The sequence below is a fragment of the Pinus tabuliformis genome, chromosome 2_1 (assembly GCF_031772625.1).
Source record: "Pinus tabuliformis cultivar Carrire ecotype Pingquan chromosome 2_1, CPIR1, whole genome shotgun sequence".
Lineage (NCBI taxonomy): Eukaryota > Viridiplantae > Streptophyta > Pinopsida > Pinales > Pinaceae > Pinus > Pinus tabuliformis.
In genome coordinates this window covers 208429676-208448645 of record NC_142299.1, presented here as the reverse complement: position 1 = coordinate 208448645, position 18970 = coordinate 208429676, and the positions used below count along the sequence as shown (strand labels likewise).

Here is an 18970-nt window from a genome sequence, read left to right as displayed (position 1 = left end):
ACGAGAAAACATTTTTATATCAATTTCATTGATTTGAATAGATGGGTGTCAAGCTGTAGTCCATAAGATTCACAGTGGAGAGAATATGCTTTCGAGTTCACCATTTTGTCGGCTTCTGCCTTTTACGCGTATTGGGCTTTCTGGGATGATGCACACGTCTCGGTATATGGATGCAGCTCAAGTTGCACTGCAAGCAGGAAAAGTAGGATGAAAGAGCGCAGAGCATTATGGGTCCCACACTCAAACGCACAAGGACTCCAGCCTGTCTATGATTAGCAATGTGGACCCCACACGCAAAGCAGATAACTTTGACACGGTTCTCATGGCCTTCGCAAATAAAATATTTTCCTTATTCTATTACCCTGTGCCTCTACAAGGAGACTTTATGTAATCTCTGCACTCTCTACTTTCTTGCCGTTGCAATTTATCCCCAGATCTGCACCTCCTAAAGTCGTCATCTCCCTCTGCATCCTCGATCAACCAAACCCCCTGTGAAATCGAAGAAATTGAAATGGAAGAATTGGCAATGGCATACTCATCGCCTGCATCCTCGAGCACCCAAACCCCCTGTGAAATCGAAGAAATTGAAATGGAAAATCAGAGATCTTCGGATGGTGCTTCCTCCTCTTCCACCGCTGCTGTTGATAAATACGATGTGTTTATCAACCATCGTGGGGAAGTGAAGAAGAGCTTTGCCGGCCATCTCTACTATGCTCTTCATTTACGTGGATTGAGACCCTTTTTAGATCGACAGGATTTGCAGGAAGGACTACCTTTTCCTTCTCAATTAGAAGCTGTAATTAGAAACGCCTCCGTCCACGTTGCCGTCTTTTCACCAAAATATGCAGAATCCCGTTGGTGTTTACATGAGCTCCTGCTCATGCGACAGTCTGGGGCTCCAATTATCCCTGTCTTCTACCATATCAACCCCGCTGATCTCAGGCGGACAGCTCATAACAAAACTGAAGGTTATGGTCTCAGCTTGCACCAGCTTGAATTGAAGACAACGTTGGACCCTCGAACACAAGAAGAGAAGCTACGATATGATCCCGCCACTATTCAGAAGTGGAGAGATGCTCTTTCCTCTGTTGCAGACATAAGTGGGTTTGATCTGGACGACAAGTATGACGGGTAAGACCTCCAAACCCCTCTCTATGTATACACTATATATGATACTTTGCCCTATGCTTTCATTTATTTATTTATTTTATGTTGGTGTTTTTGTGGGTGAATATCTAGTGACGAGGTGCACATGATAGATGAGATCGTTGAACGTGTGGATAAAATGATTAGAAAACCAGGGTTGCATGTGGCCAAACATCCCACTGGTTTAAATGACAAAGTCACAGATTTTGAAGCTACAGTTTTGAAGCAACAGCAGGCTGGAAAAATCCAGGTTGCGGGCATAGTCGGCCTTGGTGGAATGGGGAAGACAACGTTGGCTTTAGAACTCTTCAATAGAATGAGTTCCAAGTACAATAAGTCCTTTTTTTTATCGGATGTTAGAGAGAAGGCTAATAAAAGCTCATTACATTCGGTGCAAAGGGAGCTTCTGAGGGGCCTGACTCAGGGCCTGCCTGAAAGTGAAGTGGATATAAATAACATTTATGAAGGTATAGGGAAGTTTGAAAAGCATCTCAAATCTGCTCATGTCTTGTTAATTTTAGATGACATAGATCATGATGATCAGCTAGAGGCACTTCTACCGGTTAAAGATGTCTTAAGACCGGATAGCTTTATTTTAATTACATCTCGGTATAAAGATGTGCTGGAAAGGTCAGGAGTGGAACAGTTGTGCATTTATAAGTTAACAGGCCTTCCCAGACAACACTCGCAACAGCTCTTTTGTTCATACGCCTTTTGTCAAACCAATCCACTCCATGGATTTGAAAATCTTGTAGATCAGTTTCTTCAAGTATGCGATGGACTGCCTTTAGCTTTGAAAGTGCTTGGGGTACTTCTCTTTGGAAAACCTGAATCATATTGGGAGGCTCAGCTTTATGAATTTAAAGTTCAAATAAAAGTTTCACCTGATATAAGGAACAGATTAAAAATCAGTTACGACGCGCTCAGCGAGGAGGAGCAGAAGATCTTTTTAGATATCGCCCTTTTTTTCATAGGAGAAAGCAAAACAAGTGCCATAACAGTTTGGAACGAATCAGGCTGGAACGGATTGCTGGGGCTTACAAATTTAGAGGGCAAATGTCTCGTTGAAGTGGATGATAAAAATGTGATACATATGCACAATCAACTACGAGACTTGGGAAGACAGATTGCAGAGGAAGAAACGCCGCGCCGTCTTTGGCGTCCCACCGGGGACATTGATGAATGGTTGCACAAATACTCCTCTGTACGTCCTCAATCATTCAAACTTTTTAAATAGTTAACCTTTTTCCATAGAAATCTGTATACAGTTTTCAATTTCTCCATCATTTTTCACCTTCAAAATAATTAAATTTAACCATACCAAGCTGTATACAGTTTCTTGATTCTCCATCCGATTGAACAGGTTTTAACCAAAGCACGCGGAATTTGGCTGCTTCCTGAGGGGCATAGCACCAAACCAGTGGGGACGAGCTCAAAAGTGTTCGGGGAGCGGCAGGACAATAAACGTTATCGTTTTCTTGGTGTTGATGTCATGAATTTTCAACTTGTTGAAACTGAAGGACATCTGTTAGATCGTCTTTTGCGGGTGCACTCGCCAAATCTCTTATGGCTTTCTTGGCGTCATTGTCCTTACACTTGTCTACCTTCCTGGATTACAATTAAGAATTTAAGGGTTTTGAAAGTGGAGGGCGCTGTATTGAAAACATTATGGCAAGGCATATCGCAGGTAAATCTAAACTTTTTGTCTATCGATATTGCATAAAAGGGTCTTCAATTATTTCTCACGGTTTTCCCATCTTTCTTACACTCGAAATGGTTGATCTTGCAGGCACCTTTGCAGTTGCAGGAATTGGACCTGTCTTCGTGCACTCAATTGGAGAGGCTGCCAGATTCTTTCGGCAGCTTGTCTAACCTCCACAGGTTGAACCTGCGTTGTTGCGAGAAATTGGAGAGGCTGCCAGATTCTTTCGGCAGCTTGTCGAACCTCCACAGCTTGGACCTGACTTGGTGCTTTCAATTGGAGAGGCTGCCAGATTCTTTCGGCAGCTTGTCGAACCTCCACAGCTTGGACCTGACTTGGTGCTCTCAATTGGAGAGTCTGCCATATTCTTTCGGCAGCTTGTCTAACCTCCACAGCTTGAACCTGCGTTGGTGCAAGAAATTGGAGAGGCTGCCAGATTCTTTCGGCAGCTTGTCGAACCTCCACAGCTTGGACCTGACTTCGTGCTCTCAATTGAAGAGGCTGCCAGATTATTTCGGCAGCTTGTTGAACCTCCACAGCTTGGACCTGACTTCGTGCTCTCAATTGAAGAGGCTGCCAGATTATTTCGGTTGCTTGTTGAACCTCCACAGCTTGGACCTGACTTCGTGCTCTCAATTGAAGAGGCTGCCAGATTCTTTCGGTTGCTTGTTGAATCTCCACAGCTTGGACCTGACTTCGTGCTCTCAGTTGGAGAGTCTGCCATATTCTTTCGGCAGCTTGGCTAACCTCCACAGCTTGAACCTGGGTTGTTGCGAGAAATTGAAGAGGCTGCCAGATTCTTTCGGCAGCTTGTCGAACCTCCACAGCTTGGACCTGTCTTGGTGCCAGAAATTGGAGAGGCTGCCAGATTCTTTCGGGAGTTTAAGTAGCCTTAAATATTTTGATGCCAGATCTTGTTCTAATTTAAGAATCTCAAACAAAACATTTGGAAATATAAGAACACTCGAGCATATAGATTTTTGCGGGTGTGAAAAAGTTGAAGTATGGCCCTGGCAACTGGGGCATCAAATGTCCCTGAAAGTAGTGAATTTGATTGGCACAAATTTGAAGAAAGAATTGGCAAGTGCTTTTGAACTCCCCAGTGATTTAGAAGTTCTGTGGATAGGAAACCCTTCGCTGGAGACGGTGATGCCTTCGCTGGGTCACTTACGGAAGTTGAAGGAATTGCGTCTCGAGTATCGCGGGGAATTGAAGTGTTTGTCGGCTTCAGTTGAAGGGTCGAGTCAGTTGAGTTGGTTGAGAGTGGCTGCTTGTCCCATAATCCACACATCAGAGGTATTATCTGATGAAGTTGTATACCCCAACCTTTCAGAGTTAATCTTAGAGGAGTGTATTAACCTGGTGGAGATTGGAACATTACCAGAGGCACTCACCCGTGTGAAGTTGAGTAGCTGTTATAATCTGAGAAGTATAGAAGGCCTTTGTGGTCTTCCAATGCTCCGAGAGTTGCACATTGAAAAGTGTAACGAACTTGAGGAGCTGCCGAGTGTTGAAACAATGGTCTCTTTGGAATGCTTGGAAGTAAAAGATTGTGTGAAGTTGAAGAGCATACGGGATTTGGCGCAGCTAACAAAACTTAGACGTCTAATTGTTGAAGGGTGCCCTCAGTTGGGCGAGTTGGAAGGAGTTGAATGTTGTCAATCATTAGGGTATCTTCATGTCGAGGGGTGTCCCAAATTGCGGTGGGATGAGAGAGTAGTAGAGAGGCTGCGCCAGCAATGTGATGTATTTGAGGTGGAGGAACCAAATGGAAGTTGAAATGAAAGTGTTAAATTCGCAATTTAAAAGCAGAAAGACTAAAACAGAAGCATGCATGATTGTAATATAATGGGTCCATGTTAGTGTAAAAGTATTATACAGTGAAGAAGTTTTTAATATATTTTTTTAAATTTTATATTTAAAAAGCAATGTTTTAAATGTTCTTTTAAATGATTATATTTTTATTAAATATGGCAATTATTTATATGTTTTTTAATTTTAAATATTAAGATTATAACATTTTTTTTAATTAAAATATTATTTTAATAAAATTAATTAAAATATTATTTTAATAAAATTAATTAAAATAATACATTTTATATTAAATTGATTTCTTTAGAGTTTTAAGAAAAATTTGTTTTCTCATATTTAAAACTTTTAAAAATAAATATGAAATTAGTGTAATTTAAATAATAATAATAATTATATATAATTATAAATATAAATACTTATTTAGTTTATTAGTATTTTTTAATTTAAAATTAAACATTTTTTATATTATATTCCGTAAAAAAAACAAATATTAATATTAATAAAAATATTTATTAGAGAAAAAAAGTTAACAAATATAAATAAAAATTACACATATTTTTAAATATTTTTAATAAATAAATATAATTATACATTTTTTTTTTTTTTTAATTTAAAAGTTTTTACATTATATTCCCCAAAAATTAGAAATATTTATGAAAAAGGCCCATAGAAAACTAAACATATATTTTAATTAGTCATGATGATGATGGTGGTTAACGTCCACTGAGACCAAACTTTGGTCTATTGGACCTAAAGAAACAAATTATTTAGTTTGATTTAAGATTTTATTTCTATGCTCAAAAAGCTTGGAGAGAAGCCTCTCAAGCTCACTATAATTTTGACATCGTAAAAGTCTAGGAAGGTTAGTATTGCGACGAAGATTATGAAACTGAGATCTAATGTGGTTGTACACGAGGCACTCTAAGAGGAAGTGGTTTCATCCTCAATGTTCCTATTATCATAGAGATGACAGATTCTTTTCGTCCATGCTGTTTTGGGAACTGTCCAACGACCTGTTTCACTATGGAGCTCATGAGAGTTTGTTCTAAACTTTTCTAAATTAATTTTCTTCTTTGAGCTAGCTAAAACAGAGAGATACTTGATATAATAAAGGAATTTGAACGGAGGAACGATGGGGCAGGTCAGGGTTTCGATTCCTGGGCAATTGACAGAAACACGCACAGGTTTGGGTTAGGTAGAGCGGGTCAGTAACACTGCACAGATGCCGTCGCGAGGGACCATTGTTCAACAAAGAAGACGGGCAGGTGTAGGTTATAGCTGCTTTGTTTTGTGTATCCAGTTTATCTTGTAACCTAACCTTTTTACTGTCACTCTTTTTACTGTGCCGTTTACAATCACCAAGATCCCGTGAAGGTAACCTACAGTTCTTTGTCGGTGGTGGAGTATCAAAGGAACGGTTCGAACCATGGTTAACCCCGCCGATGTTTTAGCACTGGACCCAGAAGTTGAAGACATCCTCTCCATGTGGGGGAAGGATATAACTGCGCAGAACGTGGAACACTACTTTGGGCCCTTCGATTTGCCAAGTCTCGAGACAGTGCCACAGGTGGAAAATCTTCAGTTCTTATCTCATGGAAAGGATTCGGGCAGTGTGGTTCAAAATGCGGGTTCATCGGGCGACCATACCCAAATAGCGAAAGAAGCTGAGTCGGGCGAGGTGAATGTGGAAGGTCTGACAACAGATCCAAAGGGAAAATCTCAGATTTCACGGTTTCCAGCATCCAAAGGTTTAGAAGACATCAATCTTTTAGGGCTTTCCGCTGGAGTCGAACAACCTAGGGCTTCAGGTTTCTATCCCTCGTTTACGAGGGTTTCTATTCCAAGAGAACCCCAACTCCAAATAGGTGGTGCAGCAAGCGGCCCCGGAGTTTTGTCAGCAGGGGAACAGGCAGGTCCTGATGGTCTGGAGTCGGGCATCGTTCCCTCTGGGAAGGGCGCCTCGGGTCCTTTGGATAAAAACCCACCACAGTTGGAGACAGATCCTCTTTTGGGTACAGCACAGTTAACATCTGAAAGGAATGATGGTCAAGGAGGTTTAAGACGGTCGGAGGAGGAAGCAAGATATAAAGGAGCGAAAAGAAAAACTCAAAGACCCATTGGATCTCAGGCGATAGCGGACAATCTGGTCCTAGGGATGGAGGTGTCTATGGTAGAAGCCCTAACAGTGGCGGATTATACATTGGTCGACAGAGCTAGAGGTAAGAGATTTACCTCTGATTTCCTTCAAGATTGGGGTGAGAAATGCTTTGTAACAGATAGAACTTTACAGTTTGAAGCCCTAGTATTGGCAAAAGGATGGTTTAAGTTAAGATTTGAGGATAGAGAATCGGCAGAATGGGTTCTTCAACGAAACTGGCACATAGGGAAGATTCCAGTTCTGATGAAGAAATGGACCCCTCTATTTGATGCAAACAAGGAGCGAACGGATGAATTTCCGGTCTGGGTGCGTGCTCCAGGCCTTCCATCCTTTCTGTGGACTGAGGAAGTCTTCAAATCAATAGGTAATAGGTTGGGGGTATTCATGGAAGCAGATATGACCTACCTGACATCGAAAAACAGGGCAATAGCGCGCATTCTAGTCTTGCTCAGGCCGAGCGGAGGATTGGCACAAAAAATTAACCTCCAATTCAATGATTATGTATATGAACAGATACTGGACTATGAATATTTGCCATTTAGATGCCATATGTGCCACGAGTATGGGCATTTGGCAAAAGATTGCCCTCAGATGCGAAGACGGAGACATTTCCGAAGGAATACAGTTCACAGGGGAAATGCACAAGTAGATGTTCAGATGTCGACGGATCTCGGTTTGCCGGAATCGCAAGATCCTATAAATATGGAGACAGAGGAGGTGGCGCAGGGTACAGAGGTCGAAGGTGAACATCTTTAGAAGGATGCTGAGGCAGAGACAATACCTTCGGGGGCGGTAGTGGAGGACAGAGCTAAAGGAGCGGTAGCTGTGGAAGGGGTCGCTGAGAAAGACAAGACCAATCAAACCATACTCGACGATTCTGCAAAGGGTATGTGCTCAGGGTCCCATACCTCCTCTCTTTTTTCTCCTGAACAAATTTCTGAAAAAATAAATAATGTATCCTCCTCATTCCAAGAACATGAAAATAATAATGGTGAAAATAAGGAATTTCAAATGTCTTGCCCGAATGTGGAAACTATAGTAGTAGCTTTACCATCTCTGGATTTAAATTGTGAAGAAATTTGGCCTCCTCTTACAACCCCTGTAACGAGGCCTCCCTGCCCTTATAACCTGAGATCCATGGGAGGGAATCATGAGGATCAAAGGTCTGTAGGTGGATTGGGACCGTCCCTTTCACTGATCTGTTCTAAAAACAAACGAGGCCGAAAATCTGATATATCCAAGGCTAAGCTAAAAGCAAAATTGGATGTTGCAGACGGTAAACAGTATTCTATCCCTGGGGTTCTTAGAGCAGCACAACCCCATGAAGGTGTTATCAAATGATCCTGACATCCTGGAATTGCAGAGGTTTGGCCAGTAAACCAAAAAAAATGGCCTTGAAAGAATGGATTTCTAATTCCAATTTAGATGTTATTTTCTTGCAAGAAACCCTAGGGAAGGCATCAGAGATTGAATCTATGCTTAAGTCCCTTTTGCCTGGGTGGGTTTTCTTGGCTTTGGATGCCTCTGGCCATTCGGGGGGCATTGCTATTGGTTACAAAGAAGGGCGGGTAAAAGTCATCAACCACTGGGGGATGAAAAATGTGATAGGCTTGGAGATGACATCTCCAGATTTCGCTTTTCCCATTACCCTAGTAAATATTTACGGGCCTTGTCTGAGCAGGGAGTCTTTCTGGGAAAATTTGATGTCCAAATCTATTATGAAATCACCTTTGATGATTATCGGAGGTGATCTAAATTTCTCAATGGGCAGAGCGGAAGCTTGGGGTCCAGCAGCGAGAGAAGACCCCCTAACTGACTTTTTCTATAACCTCATCTCGGAGAATGATTTAATTGATCCCTCCCCACTCAAGATTAAGCCGACTTGGAGGAATCGAAGGATTGGAGAAGACAGAATTGCAAAAAGAATAGACCGTTTTCTGTTAACGGAGGCTTTATCTGCAAAAGCTCCTTTGATCAGACAGTGGGTCGAGGAAATCGGGAACTCGGATCATTTCCCGATCTTTTTAGACATATCATCTCCTCCTCATAAACCTCCTGCTCCTTTTAAGTTCAATCCCGCATGGCTCCAAGATTCTTCTTTTTGCAAGATGTTTATAGATACTTGGATACACCCCGTACATAATGCAGGTGAGGATAAAAGTTTTTTGTTCATGGAAAATTTAAAAAGACTGAAGAAAGCTACAATTTCATGGGCAAAGGACAGAAAAGTTAAACAAAATGCGGAGATAATCAGTATAAGGGAGGAATTGAAGCAGATGGAGAGTATGGAGTCAGATGGTTACTCCACTCAAGCTTCAAAAGACAGAATCCTTCATCTGGAGAAGCAACAAAATAAAATACTATTGGAAAGGGAAGAAGAGTGGAGGATGAAAAGTAGGGCAACTTGGCTGAAATCTGGGGATGAGAATACTAGATTTTTTCACAATTATGCAAAAGGAAGGAAATCCTTAAACACTATTTGGCATCTAAAAGATGAAGAAGGAAGAGAAGCCAGCACCTTTCCCGAGCTTTCAGGCTTGGGAAAAAGACATTTTCAAAACATTTTTGCAGATCAGGGAGTAGCAACTATTGCAGAAGTCTTTAGTACGGTACAAAGCTTTCCTAGATTCATAGAGGAAGAAGAAGTAGAAGACCTCACCAATCCGGTTACCAAGGAGGAGATCGAAACAACTATGAAGCTAATGGGAAAAGATAAAAGCCCAGGACCTGATGGCTGGACAATAGAACTGTATCTTCACTTTTTTGAACAAATTGGAGATGAGATAACTGAAGTGGTAAATGAATCTAGGCTGAAAGGGTCTGTCTATAGACCTTTTAATTCAACTTTTATTGCTCTTATTCCTAAGAAGGCTGAACCGGAAAGTTATGAAGACTTTAGACCAATTTCTCTATGTAACTGCATCTATAAGATTATTTCAAAGGTTATTGCTCTCAGAATTGCTCCAATCCTCTCAAAAAATATTTCTATGGAACAGTTTGGGTTTCTGGATGGTAGACAGATCCACGAAGCTATAGGAGTAGCCCAGGAGGTTATTCACAGTGTACAATCGAAGAAAAAGAAGGGAGCTGTTCTCAAAATCGACCTATCCAAAGCCTATGATAGGATTAGCTGGCTTTATCTAAGGATGTTGCTAACACATGTGGGCTTCAGCTACCCCTTTGTCAGCTGGATCATGGGGTGCATCACAAATGTCAGCTTTGCTGTTCTGGTCAATGGTGCAGCCTCCTCTTTCTTTAACAGCCAAAGAGGCCTCAGACAAGGCTGTCCATTATCTCCTCTCTTGTTCCTCCTTGTGGCAGAAGGGCTCAGCAGACTAATCCATAAAGCCAGGAGGGAGGAAAAGGTAAAAGGTATCGAGGTAGCAATCAATCTCTTTATTACTCACCTTCTTTTCGTTGATGATATCTTAATTTTCACCAATGGTAACAGCTGTGAACTAAAGGAGTTAAAATGCATCTTTGATCTGTTTCTAAAAGCAACTGGAATGCAGATTAATTCTGGGAAGTCACAAGCTTGTATGGCAGATTTTGATAGAAGGGAAAGAAACCAAATGGCTGATCTCTTTCCTTTCCCCAGTCAACCTATGGAAGTTCCCTTCAAATATCTGGGTTTCTGGTTAAAGCCTGCTGCTTATTAAAAAGAAGATTGGAATTGGCTCATTGCAAAGATTGAAGCCAGAATCTCACATTGGAGTTTCAGATGGCTGTCCAGAGCTGGTAGGTTGACTCTTATTAAATCAGTCCTATTAGCCATCCCAATGTATTGGGCTGCCCTAACCTGGATTCCAAAGGGAGTCATGGAAAAAATCAGAAAGGTATGCTGCAGATTTCTATGGGCGGGAACAAAGGATACTGTGGGATTACCATGGGTGGCATGGGATAAAGTGGCAAAACCAAAAGAATGGGGAGGGTGGGGGATAAAAAGACTCCCTGATTTCAGCAATTCTTTAGCAGCAAAATCTGGATGGAGATTAATAACCATGGAAAACTTGTGGACAAGAGTAGTGAAAAGGAAGTATATAGACCCAATGCCGTTGGAAGAATGGATCCGGTGTCAAAATAAGAAGGTTAAAAATTCTTCAGCTATTTGGAAGGCCACGATGGACGCTTTCTTCGTGATAGAGCAAGGATTAGCCTGGAAGGTGGGAGATGGTAGACAAATCCGGATTGGTAGGGATCCTTGGGTAGGATGCAATGAAGCTTTTGCATTATCCCCAGGCCTTCTTCGACACCTTGACTCTAAAGGTATAATATCTCTAAATCAGGTGGAAAGAGTAGGACAGTCTACTATCTGGGGACAAGCTTGGAAGGATGATGAAGAGTTAGGGCTCAATGTAAGATGGAAGCGTGAATGGGAGGGTTACATCAAAGAACTTCAGCGATCCAATGTCAGGATCAAAGAGGAACCTGATTGCCTGATGTGGGCTCAAAGCAAATCAGGGGTTTATTCTCCAAAAGAGGGCTATTCTTTTCTAATGGGTAAGAAAGGCTGGGGAGATCCGGAATGGTGGGCTAAAGATATCTGGAAACTCAAATGCCCTGCCAAGTCTAGACTTTTCCTATGGTGCATTTTAAAAAGGAAGGTTCCTACTTGGGATACCTTGCAGAAAAGATTTTTAGCAGGTCCAGGTAGATGCCCGTTGTGTAAATCAGATGAGGAAACCATCAATCATATTTTTATCTATTGTGCTTTCACTAGGAAGATATGGGGGGAGGTCACTGACCTTCTCAAGTTTAAAGCACAGTGGGGGCAAGATCATATGGAGAATACCTGGAGGAAATGGTGGCAGACCTATCCGGAAGGGAATCTGAGGAACTTACCCCTTATTTTCTGTTGGGGTGTCTGGCTTGCTAGAAACAAAAGCTTATTCCAAGATAAGGATACACCCTCTTCTGTAATTGCTACTAATATCACTGCTATATATTCTGCCCTGCCACCACCTGAAGTAACAAAAACCAACAAAAAACAAAGTCATATCACCATACAGGAGGGCATTCCCTGTGGCTTTTTTGATGGGGCATCACAAAACAACAGGGCTGGCGCAGGCTTGTGCATACACATAACTCCGGAACATTCTTTAAAAGCTTCAGTTGGGTTGGGTTATGGAACAAACAACTTTGCCGAACTATCGGCCCTTCGTTACCTTTTATGTTGGCTTCATCACCGAAATATCAATTCTGTACAGATTTTTGGGGATTCACTCAACGTCATAAACTGGGTCAATGAAACTGCTACTTGTCAAAATCAGACATTGAAGACAATTCTTGAAGAAATTTTATATTGTAAGTCACTTTTTAACAGGTTTACTATATGTCATATCTACAGGGACAGGAATGAAGAAGCAGACCAGCTATCTAAGGCTGGTCTACAACAGGATTCGGGCAGCTGGGCGATAGAAGAGATCAGAGAGGGGCAGTCTAACAGATCAGATCAGCCTCCTTATGCTCAGCATTTTTGACCACAGCAGTTCTTTTACGTTTTTTGAATGCAAATTAATCAGTGTTTCTACTACAGTTTTGGTTTTTTGTATATATTATCTCACTCTAGTCTTCATATCCGGCTATTAGAATACAGTTTACAGACTCTATTTTTTGTTTATATTTACTTTCGGTTACAGACTTACATTCTGGTTTTGGTTGGGGTCGGTTTTCCTTTGTCGAAGGAGGCCCCAGGTATCTTCTTGTAATGTTATGAACTTGCGTCTTACATCCTCCCGTGAGGAAGCCTTTATGTGGTTGATTAACAACAGTACAGCTCCCTAAGGGTTGAGCAGGAAGTTTTATGTTTGTGCTGACAGCTAGGCTTTTGAACAGTTTGTACAAAACTTTTTATGATCTCTTAATAAAAAGTTAAGCTTTTTTCCCTGGAAAAAAAAAAAAACAGAGAGATACTTTTGATCTTCTAGGATGGGGTTGATGACCTTCTTATAATAACTCAATTTTCTTTTAGCCGCTAAATCTTTCTCACACCACATTTTTTCTTTGAACTTAGAAGTACCAATATTTTTAATGTTATTAATGTTTTGCAGTGCATCGTTCTCGTTGATCTCCCAATGGTTTATCCAAGCCCTCATGTCTTTATACCACCCTCGTTTGAGCCTTAGATGGTTTTGGCTGGAATTGAAAGCTAGCTTGGGAAGTCTATGATCTCCTATGTTATTGAGCTTGTGCTTGTACAACAAAAGGTTAAATTCTTTTGGCTATATGTTTATTTTCTATGGGATCCCTATGCATGACAAAGTTGAGAGTTATAAGTAAAGGCCTATGATTAGAGTCAGGCTCGTGGTTGTTTAAGATGTCAATATTTATTATTTCGTTGCATAAAGGGAGATTGGAAATAACATAGTCTACCACGCTGCTACCAAGCCCATGGATGCAGGTCATCTGGCTAGAATTGGGCCACTTCTTGACCATTGCGAATTATGAGATCCTAAGCACTACAAAGCTTGACTAGCTCCGACTAGTATAAACATATGTTTTCCTTATTTGCAACAAAAATGTATTATAAATTTGGATAATTTATTAACTTAATTATATCACTTAATAAATATTTTTTAATAAATAAATATGAAAATACATTATAGATATTGTTTTTTTTTTTTACATTATATTCCTCAAAAAATTATAAATATTTATAAAAAAAAACCTTTGAAAAAAAATAAACATATATGTTGTTGTTTGCAACAAAAATGTATTATAAATTTGGATAATTTATTAATTTAATTATATCAATTAAAGAGTATATTCACACAAGAAAGAAAGCCAATTGAGCTATCTCAAAGGTTTATATATTGGCTTTGAATTAATTTTATTATTAATATGTTTTTAAATGTTATATATCAATTCGATATTAAACATTAAGAAATTATTAATTCTTTAGAAATCAACTATTAATAAAATATGTTCTCTCTCTCTCTCTCAATATGCATATTGAAATATTTTATTTATAACCCACTTTAAATTTTTCTCCATATTAAGTAGTGAAGAAATTGCATATTCTTTTTTGTTATTACTATTATTTAATTTTTTAATGTAAATATTATTTTATTATTTTTAAATGTAACATTAAGAGACATCTCCCATGTACTAGGATGTAGAGTGTCTTTCGACCCAATTAGAGATGAGAGAGAGGAAAGGTATCTTCTAGGGGTTGGTCTCTTGATTGGTTACTATATGTTTTTCATTTAGCATTGAGATATCATAAACAATTTTGTGTATGATGTCTTCTTGTAGAATATTGCGTTAGTTAGCATTTCTTTTACCATATAGTAAACATAAGTAGTCTGGTATAGTTGTGTTTCTAAACTCTTCAAAAAGGATGGGCCTTGAAACCACACTTCTATTTCCTTTTAAATATATTTTCCAATCATCTAATGTTTTTCCTCAACTCTTTGATCCAATTATACCGATGGAGCTTTTGTAAACTCGAGGACCTTGGAATAGAATAACTCTTTTGTTGCTAAGATTTCCCTTCAACGTACGATGTATAATTTGAATTCCACTAAGCATAATTCTTCTCAAGGGAGATCACGAGCCTCTTGTTTTGGCCTGCTTTGCCTATGTAATTCCACTTTGTCATTATGCCTTCATGAAGACATTAGTGTCAAAGGAATTTGACTCGAAAGACCAAGATGGAGTAGGTTATCCCCTTTATAATTTGACTTAGAAGACTAAGTTGGAGTAGGATATCCATTAGTGTCAAAGGAATTTGACTCGAAAGACCAAGATGGAGTAGGTTATCACCTCTATAATTTGACTTAGAAGACTAAGTTGGAGTAGGATATCCCTTCTATTATCCAGAGTAGAAAAATGGTCGCTATCACCTCTCCATAAGAGCCTCAAATCCAACTCCTTACCCAAGCTCCCCAACCAAGAACCATTTGGTGCTCGATTTGGTTGGTTATGAATCACACCTCTCATGTTTAGTGGCTTGAGACCACCAAACACCTAGAGAACCTAGATTAGCTTGAGAAATTTACCATGATTCAAAGTATCCTTAAAGAATATTGAATGTAAATCATCTTTTGGATTCATCTCACATTAGGTTTTTGTTATGATCGATGTTTCGAACTAGCAACGGTGGTTCATCATCAGGATGATGAACCACCGTTGCTGGTTTGAAACATTGATCATAACAAAAACCTAATGTGAGAAGAATCCGGACGATGATTTACACAAGTATGAAGATCGCAGAAACCTGAAATATGGAATATCGAATGGTCAATATTAGTTTTGTACCCTAGAACCTTTATTGAATATCATTCATAGGAAATGATTAATTCTCTTGGTACCTCTCTATACCACCACCTTTGTTGTTTTTCCCCATTACTGGAACCTAGGTTAGGGTCTTAGAATCACTAACACTACCAATCCAAATACAACAACAAACTACTTTTCACAACAGAATATAAACAAGAGTAAGTCAACGCGTGCACAAATATAAACAACCTTTTTACAATTTTCAACAACCCTACTTTGTTATATTAACAAACTGTAAGATAACTATCTAGGGCCCCCGTACCAGGGATAAGGACCCTCATACATCCACTAGTACAAGAATACAGTAACAAGATACACTAATGGTCTAGATGATGTAATGCACAATCCTAGCTCCTCTTGTCTTATCCTGAACACAACTACGGGTCCTTTTGCTCCCAATTTGTAGCACTACCTCTATTAATGGTTGTTGGCTTGTTGGGGCCTCACCTAGGTTCAGAGTTAACTTAGCCAAATAAATCTCGTTACTACTGGCCCTTTCGGCAGTAGTCCACGGAGCGCGGACTGAGGTCTCATCCGAAGTAGCATGGGAGGGTGCTAGAACCAGGTTTCTGCACCTTAGAGATGTCTGATGAGTTCAACTGGTTCGCGGTTTGACCTTGTGCGCAGGTTGCTTTGCGCACTTTCCCGTTCCTCGCATCCTGATATCCTACCTTCGCGCAACCCTACTCAAGGGTTAAGCGTCACGTTCTGCGTTATTACCCAAGACCTTACTTGTATTCCAATGTTAGATAATTATCATTGCCTACTTGAGGGCTTTAAGTTATACTTAACAACATAAACCATTCATACAAGTGCGCGCAATAAATAGACAGTATATTTGCAAATTATATCAATCATGCATTAACCCAAGAATAGATACACAGAATTATAACAAAACTTCTCTTTATTGATTCCTTCCACGGTTACAAACTCGACTCGCCCTATGCACTCAGCTGCAGGGGTCCACGCACTAAGCTGTGAACTACTAGGTCTCTGCGCACTCAGCTGTGAACTACTAGGTCTCTGCGCACTCAGCTACAGAGCGTTCTCCTACTCTACGACCCAAAGACACACTTCAACCTGCGACCTAATCACTTAGACTTTCTCATGCTTATCTTCTATTCCCTATTCTTTATCTTTTCCTTCTTACACCTTAGAGCCTCGCTCTATTTATACAATCCCATGGTCCGCGGACCATTGGTAGGTCTATCTAGTCGACATTACATTCCAAAACTAGGGTGGACAACCCTGTGACTCTATCATACTTTCGCGCCCTGCGCCCATAATTTGCAGAGCTTTACAACAAGATTCGGTCAAAACTTGGGCTTTAAGCCCCAAAACATGCTTTGGGGGGATTCCATGCCCAACAGGCCCTCAACATAAACATCGTGACTTGCCCTTGAGTCACTCTATCGGCGCGACGATCTTTATGTGGATTCCCTCCAACTATTCTCGAACTGCGCGGAGGTCAGTAGCGCACTGCGCTGCTGCTTGCTGGATCTGCTGCATACGCTGTTCTGAGACCTCTGTATCAGAAGTGCTTCTCTGTGTCTGTGCCAGTATCCCCTGCATTTGTTTATAGTCCCGCGCCTTTCTTCAGATCCTTGGAGCCCGAAGACTGTGCGCCTCCTGGCTAGTGAGATAGTCGGACCACTCGTGTAGGGCTTCAAGCGACTGCCATTCACTTTGCCTGGGAAAGGTTCTCTATTTAGTTTGACTAGTTAGATCACGCCTCCATCTATGACCTCCTTAAAAACGTATGGTCCCAGCCAATGTATTCTGAACTTTCCCGAGAATTTATCAAACTTACTGTCATACAACAGTACTAAATCATTTACCTTGAAGATGCACAATTTAATATGGCTATCATGTTAGGCCTTCTCACGCTGCTTTTGCACATGTTGATGAAAGCCAACCAGGAACCGTTCGTGTTGATTGAAGAGCATACGGGATTTGGCGCAACTAACAAAACTTGAATATCTGGAGGTTCGCGGGTGCCCTCAGTTGGGCGAGTTGGAAGGAGTTGAATGTTGTCAATAATTAGGGGATCTTCATGTCAAGGGGTGTCCCAAATTGCGGTGGGATGAGAGAGTAGTAGAGAGGCTGCAGCAACAATGCGGCTTTAGGTTGGAGGAATGAATTCGAAGTTGAAATGGAAGTGTTAAATTCGCAATTTAAAAGCAGAGAGACTAAAACAGAAGCATGCATGATCGTAATATAAATGGCCTTTTCAGTAGTAAAGAAATGAAATGGGGTCCATGTTAGTGTAAAATTATTATACAATGAAGAAGTTTTTAATATATTTTTTTAAATTTTATATTTAAAAAGCAATGCAATAAATGTTCTTTTAAAGGATTATATTTTTATTAAATATGGCAACTATTTATATGTTTTTTAATTTTAAATATTAAGATTATAACATTAATAATATTTTTTCTAATTAAATTTTTTTTTTTAATAAAATTAATTAAAATAATACATTTTAAAATATTTTAATAAAATTAATTAAAATAATACATTTTAAATTAAATTGATTTCTTTAGAGTTTTTTTAAAAACTTGTTTTTAGTTGAAATACTAATAAACTGAATAAGTATTTATATTTATAATTATATATAATAATTATTATTATTTAAATTACACTAATTTCATATTTAGAAGTTTTAAAAATAAATATGAAATTAGTGTAATTTAAATAATAATAATAATTATATATAATTATAAATATAAATACTTATTTAGTTTATTAGTAATTTTTTTTTTTAATTTAAAATTAAACATTTTTTATATTATATTCCGTAAAAAAAACCAAATATTAATATTAATAAAAAAAATTATTAGAGAAAAAAATTTAACAAATATAAATAAAAATTACACATATTATTATTTTTTTTAATTTAAAAGTTTTTACATTATATTCCCCAAAAAAATTAGAAATATTTATGAAAAAGGCCTATGAAAAACTAAACATATATTTTAATTAGTGATGATGATAATGATGGTTAACGTCCACTGAGACCAAACTTTGGTCTATCGGACCGAAAGAAACAAATTATTTAGTTTGATTTAAGATTTTATTTCTATGCTCAAAAAGCTTGGAGAGAAGCCTCCCAAGCTCATTATAATTTTGACATCGTAAAAGGCTAAGAAGGTCAGTATTGCGACAAAGATTATGAAACTAAGATCTAATGTGGTTGTACGCGGGGAACTCTAAGAGGAAGTGGTTTTCATCCTCATTGTTCCTATTATCACAGAGATGACAGATTCTTTCTGTGCATGGTGTTTTAGGAAATGTCCAACGACCTGTTTCACTATGGAGCTCATGAGAGTTCGTTCTAAACTTTTCTAAATTAATTTTCTTCTTTGAGCTAGCTAAAACAGAGAGATACTTTTGATCTTCTAGGGTGGGGTTGATGAACTTCTTATAATAACTCAATTTTCGTTTAGCCGCTAAATCTTTCTCACACCACATTTTTTCTTTGAACTTAGAAGTAACAATATTTTTAATGTTATTAATGTTTTGCAGTGCATTGTTCTCGTTGATCTCCCAATGGTTTATCCAAGCCCTCGTGTCTTTATACCACCCCTGTTTGAGCCTTAGATGGTTTTGGCTAGAATTTAAAGCTAGCTTGGGAAGTCTATGATCTCCTATATTATTGAGCTTGTGCTTGTACAATAGAAGCCTAGTCATAGCTAGGCATTCGATAGGGGAATGACCTACTTCTATAAGGAGAATAGGGTAGGGTGTATTGCTTTTAATTTTCAGGTTATACGTTATAAAGCGCTTCTGGATTTGCTCAATCTTTCTCTAGGATTCTCTAGAGATGTTGCAACCCCAAACCTCACATCCATATAAGATAATAGGAGTGACTA

The 18970-nt window shown here is 39.2% G+C and overlaps 1 protein-coding gene across 1 annotated transcript; it reads left to right on the top strand.

Annotated features, from left to right (window-relative positions):
* Positions 1–340: 340 nt before the first annotated feature.
* LOC149199473 (TMV resistance protein N-like) lies at positions 341–4726 on the top strand. Its single transcript, XM_089402456.1, has 4 exons — positions 341–1131; positions 1240–2350; positions 2510–2833; positions 2936–4726. Exons 1-4 carry the CDS (start codon positions 512–514, stop codon positions 4625–4627), a joined length of 3747 nt encoding a protein of 1248 aa, XP_089258582.1. The 5' UTR covers positions 341–511; the 3' UTR covers positions 4628–4726.
* Positions 4727–18970: the final 14244 nt, after the last annotated feature.